At 39.6% G+C, this 8,745-nt stretch overlaps 1 protein-coding gene across 2 annotated transcripts in view; it reads left to right on the forward strand.

The window, feature by feature from the left end:
- Nucleotides 1–4,588, forward strand: part of SLC66A2 (solute carrier family 66 member 2) — a 79,210-nt gene extending 74,622 nt beyond the window's left edge. For both annotated transcript variants that reach the window (XM_081323487.1, XM_081323488.1), the window contains one exon: nt 942–4,588. In XM_081323487.1, the coding sequence (XP_081179613.1) occupies nt 942–1,149 (208 nt within the window). In that variant the 3' untranslated portion in view covers nt 1,150–4,588. The remainder of the gene's footprint in view (nt 1–941) is intronic.
- Nucleotides 4,589–8,745: the final 4,157 nt, after the last annotated feature.

Here is an 8,745-nt window from a genome sequence, read left to right on the forward strand (position 1 = left end):
TGAATCAATCAAGATATTCCCTGTTTCATTTCAAGATGCTCCATGATTCATCCAAAATGGTTCAGTTGATTTCCTAAACACAATGCATTGGTTTCATACTCAAAACAAACATACTTTTTTAAAAATATATAGTTTAATATCCTGGTTTATTTGGAAGCTGGAACCCCTATATCTTGGTTCATATAAAATGAGGAACACTGGTAAATTGTGTTCCTCATTTTTATATCCTGACCAATTGTCATGACTAATTAAAACTTGGTTAAAAAAGTAGAGCGAGGGGATTTTATTTATGGGCAAAAAAGGGTTGTCCAGAGCTCACTTTTTAAGACAAGATATTATAGTTTGAAATAGGTCATCTCCTTTTTAGCCTTCAGCAATTTGTTGTTTCTCAGACTCTTTTACCCATTTATAAAATATAAAATACTGCATGACTTAAGGAACACTTGTAAGCATGACTGTAGCCAGCAGCACTGCACATTTTAAGCTGGATCAAAGTTAAGTACATCTATTTATGTGGGTATCTTTAAAAAAATCTAAGAGATGTGTCTGAATTATGTGTATGTGTAAATTAATCTAGCCTTGAAAGACACGTTTGGCTGTGTGTCATATGAAGTTGTATGGCCTGATCTGGATGAACTTAATAGGTTTGTGAGTTATTACTTTGCCGAAGAGCAGACTAAAGATATACCCTGTTTGTTAGCATCATTGCAATGCCATTTGATCAAACTTTTACCATTCTTTATATCTGAGCACTGATGACAGTGATTTGTAGTTTGTTTGATTTCCCTTATTGCTCTTGATAGCTTCTTGGATAAACATTGTAATGTTTTCATTCTTCATGAAAAGGACATATTTGTTTTGCCATTAGCAGAATGTCAGGGAAATACTTTTATTACTGTTTTTTTCCTCTATTTTTGATTTGTTTTTCTCTCTCTCTTAAGCGTAAAGATGGTGCTAATGTGGACCAGTGGTGACACCTTCAAGACGGTGTATTTCCTCCTGAATCAAGCTCCATTCCAGTTCTCGGTGTGTGGACTTCTCCAGGTTTTTGTAGACATGGCCATCCTTTTGCAGGTTTACTTCTTCAGCTGTTACCCACAGAAACCTGTTCCTCATTCATCACATCCAGCCAGTACGAAGGCACTTTAAAGCACAGGACGGAAGCAATTATTCTTGGGAGATGTAGAAGAGGCTGGGAGCCAGCCTTAGCTTCAACTCTGCTTGTACCTACTATGTTTCTGAGGAACTAGAAATAGAAGTTGCATAGCTACATGGACACTTCTTTTGGCATTTTCCCCCTCTTTCATTGGTTTGCATATCTGTTGAAATCGGTTTTTCTTCTTTGAGGTTACAGTGAAGGGTTTTATTTTCTTCTGTTCTACTCAATTCTCTAAATATCTGTGCACAGACAAATGGGTGTATCACAAGGGCTGGTTGTTAATGTTCTCAATGCTATTTTTTCAGAGGTCAGTCATAAAAGTTGGGAGTATTTTGTCCGAAGCATTTACCTATTTATATGCACATTGGCTATGTATTTGGAATATGTTACATTCCTTAGATGAATATGCAGAACCTGTTTTGTTTTTTTTAATGTGGTAGGCCACACTTGGTAAAAGATTGCAAGAGTTGATACTAGGAAGAAATGGTTTAGTGAATAATGTCAAGAAATAGATTTTGTGCAACTGTGTTAAATATATATGTGCACACTGCTGGGCCAGTGTGATGTATAAATACATCAAAGTGATTCGTGATTTTGATACAAATGCTACTACAGCCAAACAGAACAGACTGATGCATAGTAACTCTTCAGACAGCTCAGAAGGATGAGTAATTTTGACACCTTGGAGAAATTACTAACAGAATCTATAAAGGATTTATAGTTAAAGAGGAGAAGCTTGAAAGAGAGTCTGTGTTTAGTTTAGGCATTATTTGCAGCCTGTTGCTGTATTTTTGTTTGGTGGAAAAGCCAAATCTTGTCTTCGCAGTGCGAGCACAATGACCTTCTTAAAGTTACACTCTTAAGTTGCACAGATCAACTACAGTAGTATTGCTTTTTAAGCTAAAGACATTATCTGAGTAATCTCTCTGTGACAGAGTTGGTCTACTAGACTAGGGTAGAGAAGAGAGGGCAATACTTTAGTGCTGGATAATAGGGCAAACTTTTTTTTTAACGAAGATATTTGTGTGTGATATTTTTCTAAATATTTAATGCCAAATGTCATTTTAAGTTTGGGAAGAAGTGGGGCTACTGAAAATGAGGGGAAGCATGGTAGTAATTCTGAGTCCATTAAAGTTTTGAAAGTTGCTTATTTTAGCAATGCCGTCGCCAGTAACTGAAAAGGGAGAATGAAAAAGCACTTAGGGAGGCATATTTGTAAGAGCAGAGACACTGAAGAATCTATAAAATGAGTTCACCAGACTTAGGTAAGTCTATTCTGGGATTTGATTGGGCTGCAAGAAAAGCATTGCTTGTATTGTTTTAAAAGTTCCTTGACTAACTTGTCAAGGCAAATTTGCTTCCATAGCTATGGGACATATATGCATTCAACAGTGGTTCAGGAGCCACTGTCTTCTCGTAGCCTTAAAAAAATTGTATGTGCTTTTGTTTTTAGATATAGCCTACATCAGGGGTCCTCAGACTTGACCACTTTGACTTGTGGACTTCAACTCCCAGAATTCCCCAGCCAGGCATGCTGACTGGGGAATTCTGGGAATTGGTCCACAAGTCTTAAAGTGGCCAGGTTTGAGGACCCCTGGCCTACATGGAGGGATTTTTTTATTAAACGCTGATTCAACTGTTACATTGATTCCCCTCAACTATCCAGAAAAAGACAGTGAAGTCTGATCAAAAGTCTTCAGCTAGATCTCCTCCTTGCCTCATCCAGTCCTCTCTCTCCCAAATCTGGGGTGACCTGAAGATATCAAAATTCTATCTTTGCAAGAGTGGGAATCTATCAGAAGCTTTGCTTTAATCTCTTCCACTTGCACATGTGATCTGGCTATGTGTCCTCTCCTATATTTTGGGTCTGAGGGACAAGCTTTTCACTAGGGCAATTCTGAATGCCCAGGAACTCGATCCCTCCCTTAAAGAGCAAAAACTTAAGATAAGGCAAGTCAAGGATGAGGCAATACGTTAATTGGCTATCGCTTTAATGGAGTTCTCTCTGCCTGGCTGGCAAATAAAGAAAACCTCAGGAAAGCCGCTTTAATGAGAGCTTGGTGTGAAATGTAGTTGGCTAGACTTGTGCTGTTGTTTGGCTTTGTTGCTTATTCCTTGGTGCCTGAAGTGACCTTACCAAGCTGATTTTTTGTAGCATGGCTGAATGTAAATGTTGCATTGCTCTCTTTTCCACAAATGTTCTAACTGTGTTAGAACAGGGTGGCAGTCGTTTTTTAAATTATGCATTTTCATCCTAGTTTTTCCTGGTGTGCTGCTGTAGCGAGGATTGTATTTCTACTCATACAACAGAATTTATTAAACTTGCAATGCTAGGTTTTATTTTTGTATGGGGTAATATTCTTTGCTTTCCCAGTGTCTTTTGAAAAGAGATACGGGATTAAACTATTATGTTAGTTTAGCCTGAATATATACAAATACCTCTTTTTTAAAAAACAAGTGTTATTGAAGGTAAGATTAATAATAGTATTCCACACACACTTCTACTTTTCTTTTTTCAGATGAGTTACTGTCCACATATTTTTGCTGTCGTTATTAAAATATAGGCTCAGAACATCACAGAACTACAAGTAAACCTGAGACCTTTATGCACATGTGCAGTATTTAACTGTGTGGGTCACTCCTGAACTCCAGATAGCCACGTATTTAAGAAAAGGGCCATTTTAACACGACCCAATACGGTTTTAGGATCAACATCAATTGATTTCCAGGGGATCGTAACTACCCATCACATAGTAGAGAGCCAATTGCTGCGTTTTTCCCATGAAATTTCTGTTGCCATGGCTTGAACATTTAAACCAGGGTTGCACAACCTTGGCAACTTTAAGATTTGTGGACTTCAACTCACAGAATTCCTCTGCCAGCATGAATAATGGGAGTCAAGTTTAAATGGGAGTTAAAGTTGCCAAGGTTGGACATTCCTGATTTAAACCAAGAGTGGCCAGTCTTTAATTAGACTATGGTAAAGCTCACTCTCCTGATCAACTAGAGGAGTGTAGCATGCCTTCTAGCAATGCGGGAGAATCCATTTTCTCTTAGCTTTTTTTGGGTGGGTGGGGGGAGGATGGATGACCCGTTTCCCTGAAAACTGGCTATTTTGCCATCAAATATGAAAAGTTCTCAAGATGCTAAGAGGCCACATTTCACCATAGGACACAGGTTGTCCATCACTCACTTAAGCCTTCTCTTAGTCACAGGTAAACTCTTCATCAAGCAGCAGCTCTGATACATCTGTAAGAGTATCCAAAGAGCACCTCTGTAATTAGGAAACTATTTCCTAAAAAAAAATATCTGTAAAGAACTTTTGTATATTTTAGCTAGCTACATGTTGAATGTATGGAAAAAATCCAATTGCACTCCTTAATGACCAGTTTGATTTTTTTAAAAAGAATAAAGTTATACACAAGTTCATTATTTGTTTTTCTTTTCAAATGTAACAGAAGAAATATTGCTGTATGTGGGTTCAATTAGCCTGGCTTCCTTCTCCAAAGTATACTGAACTTGAGAAAGAAAACATTTAATTTGTATATACATACAGGAGAACTGAGTTGATTTTCTGATGTTGAAATAAGGCTGCTGTTTATTGTGTTCAGGACTGATTGTGCACCAGTGCAAAAGGAATTCAGTAACATACTCATTTCCAGCACAACTCATTTATACTCAAAGGCCAGTCTTCTAAAATTGATGGCTTTAATAATGTAATACTTTGAAATAATGCATTTTGATAACAAAGATGGTTTATTTCTCCAAGATACCAATGATCTAATGAGATGTTAATATATGCACTTATTATACACAATTCACACAGAACCAGACCTCTGGATAACAACTTTCTGAACAGATCTTTGACCTATTCCAATAGACCTCCTCTTCTGATCCACTGTTTACAGCAAAACATTGCTATTTTATACGTTTTGGCATGTAAAGTTAAAACATTTCATATACTTTTTTGCCCAGAATACAATATAAAGTACTTATGATTGGCTGAACTCAATGAATCCTGCATGGTGAATTTTGTTAGGACTGTAGGATAGAAACAACTATTTCAAATTCCAATAAAAAATTGCAGGAGGAGTTTTATTTATTCAAAAGACAATTTTTTTATCTAGTCTTTCTGTCATAGTTCCGACAGATGAAACTCTTTAAAAGAAGTTCGAGGCATTGTTTACCTTAAAGAATCTTTTATTTGAGGAACAAAGCATCGGCACTACATAGTTAAAGCCAAAAACTGAATTCCTCCCCTCCCCCCCACATAGCAGCAAAGCACAATTCCCTCCTCAAATTAACAGTCATAAATCACATTCCCCAATTAGCTTGAAGCTCGGGTTTTCTCCCCAGCTCTCCAGCCTGCCAAATCTTTTATCAGCTCTGGGCACAATAGCCTTGATTGCTGCCCTATCCTTGCTGCCCTTATTTTTGTTAAATTGTGCTGCAGGTAGTCCTCAACTTACAACAGTTCATTCAGTGACTGAAGTTACAACAGCACTGAAAGAAGTGACTTATGACCGTTTTTCACACTGACGACCATTGCAGCATCTCCATGGCCACGTGATCAAAATTCAGACTCTTGGGAATTGACTCATATTTATGACGGTTGCAGTGTCCTGCGGTCATGTGATCCCCTTTTGCAACCTCCTAACAAGCAAAGTCAATAGGGAAGCCAGATTCGCTTAACAACTGGGCTACTAATTTAACACCTGTAGTGATTCACTTAACAACTGTGGCCAGAAAGGTCGTACAATGGGGCAAAACACACTTAACAAATGTTTCACAACATAAATTCTGGATTCAATTGTGGTCGTAAGTCAAGGACTACATGTATTCTTTTGTTTTTGGACATAAAAATAGAAGAAATGATATTGTTTCCATCTAGAACAGGGGTCCCCAACCTTGGCCACTTTATGACTTGTGGACTTCAACTTCCAGAATTCCTCAGCCAGCATGGAAGCTGAAGTCCACAAGTCATAAAGTGGCCACGGTTGGGGACCTCTGATCTAGAAGACTGGATACTATAGAAAAAGGTGCTTCTGTCAGTTGCGCTAAGATTTCTTTTGGCAGAGCACGCCACATATTCCACCAGCAGCTGTGCTCCTAGTTAGTATAATACAAAAATTTAAAGAGTCCTTGGGCAAATGGCTGACAACTGTTGCTCCAATTCATACCCCCAAACAACATTAGGCACTACGCATCAGGACTCTGCCAGTTCAGAACCGGTGTTGTAATTGCATGGTGAGCTCAGACGCTAAGCCATCTTATTTCCAACTAAATGGTGTAACCCAAAACTGCAAAACAAAAACAAAACGGACTCTGCTTCTCCATTGGATGTACCTCTTGTCCCTGTGTCGCTCTGAGTTCCTGATTGTCCACCATTTTAGCAGCAACTTTAAGGGCAATGCTATTCTAACTAGCTGGGATGAAAGTGAGAAGTTCTCTTTTCCCTTCTATTATGCAGCAAAGAACAAGTTGCTTAGTCTCTCTCTCTCTCTCTCTCTCTCTCTCTCTCTCTCTCTCTCTCTCTCTCTCTCTCTCTCTCTCTCTCTCCCTCCCTCCCTCCCTCCCTCCCTCCCTCTCTCTCTCTCTCTCTCTCTCTCTCTCTCTCTTTCCCTCCCTCTGTCTGTATTGGGGGAAGGAGAGATTCTGGTTGGTCCTATGAGGAAGAAATCGCACAAATTGCCCTTACAATGAGTCCCACTTCCTGTAGCTTAAAAATTACATGTTGCCTCCTTTCACTGGTGTTACATACAGTGAAGCTTCTCTAATGCTGGATTGCACTGCCCCAAACAGACCCTGTGCACAATCTGGGGTCTTCCAGGACTCACAACTCCTGCTCTAGGAGCAGATGGCACACATCACTAGGAAGGTCTTTGTATATTGTGGTCCAGTTAAGACCATTCTTGGATCAAGGGGCTTGCACACAGTCATTCATGCCTTAAATCATATCCCAGTTGGACTATGCCAATGTATTCTACATCAGGCTGTCCAGAAACCTTAGCTGGTGGAAAATACAGCAGTCTGGGCAGTTACGTATGTTCCTGCTAGTACTCATGTTACTCCTCTGCTGCGCATGTTGTGTTGGTTTACCAGTTTGTTTCTGGATCCAGTCCAAGGTGCTGGTATTGACCTACATGACATGGGGCCGGGATACTCGAGGGATTGTCTCTTCCTGAGTTCTAATAGACATATTGTAGATTCCATCATCTAGGGAGCCCTAGGCCAAGGGTAGGCAACCTCAGCTCTTTTATGACTCATGGACTTCAACTCCCAGAATTCCTGAGTCAGCTGACTCAGGAATTCTGGGAGTTATTTATTTTATTTATTTATTTATTTGATTTTTATACCGCCCTTCTCCTGAAGGAATCAGGGCGGTGTACAGGGCAATAAATATCAAAAATACAAGATACAAAAGTTAAAAAAACATTAAATAATTGTGCCCGATGCAATAAATTAGTTAAGATCAATGTTAAAACCCCAAACCCATCAGACCAGGCCGGCTTGTTCAAATAAATAAGTTTTTAGATCACGTCGGAAGGAGCGAAGGTCGGGAGCCATCCGGAGCTCAACCGGTAAGCGGTTCCAAAGGTCTGGCGTGCCCACAGAGAACGACCTCCCCCTGGGGGTCACCAGTCGACATTCTCTGACCGGTGGCACCCTGAGGAGGCCCTCTCTGTGGGAGTGCACTGGACGGAGGGAAGGTGACGCCGGCAGCAAGTGCTCCCGTAGGTAATCCGGACCCATGCCATGTAGTCCATGAGTCATAAAAGAGCTGAGGTTGCCTACCCCTGCCCTAGGCAATGAGCTTTTCTGCTGGGGCACTTGGATTACGGAATCTTCTCCTCCCAGAGATGTCAATGTCATCATTCTTGAGCTGCTGCAGGTCCCTGAAGATCTGGTTGTGCCAGCAGGCCTCAAAACTCCAGGGGAGGGGCAAACTTGTGAAATGGCTCCATTACTAACATCTCATTGTTATTTTTCTTCTTTAGTTCTGTTGTTATAACATTTAGTGTTTTTGTAATGATTGCTTATAATGGTTTTAGGTCATGATTGTTTTATATAATTTTATTGAATTATTTTATACCATCCAGAGTCACTTTCTGTGAGATGGGCGGCCATATTAATTTGATACAATGAATTTGATTGCAAGAAGTACAGAGCATGATGCTACCTTTACAGTTTTTAATGAGGCTTTAATACAAGAGGATCAGATAGCTTTAATGCATTGGGTGGGGGGAATGATAGCCAAATGCACATTGGAGGAGTGTTAGCTATGTATGTAACTTCCTTTTCGTTTGGAATGGATGTTTTTGCTCCAGGACAAATAGTAGTTTAAGCGGAGCATTGATTGGCACTGAAGGGAAAGCATTCCTTCTCAAAATCCTGAAATCAACAAGAACAAAGATGGTTACTCTGGTCCATTTCACATTACTTATAGAGGGCTGAAATGGTTTGTAGAAGTGCCTATTATTTGCTAAACTAGCTAGAAGAGAGATTAGTTCCAAACTAATCACAATATTTTAGTAGACTTCAGGAAAATGGAACAAGTTATACTATTAATTTGTCACACTTCCAAA

This window comes from Vipera berus, assembly GCF_964194415.1.
Source record: "Vipera berus genome assembly, chromosome: 3".
NCBI classification, from domain to species: domain Eukaryota; kingdom Metazoa; phylum Chordata; class Lepidosauria; order Squamata; family Viperidae; genus Vipera; species Vipera berus.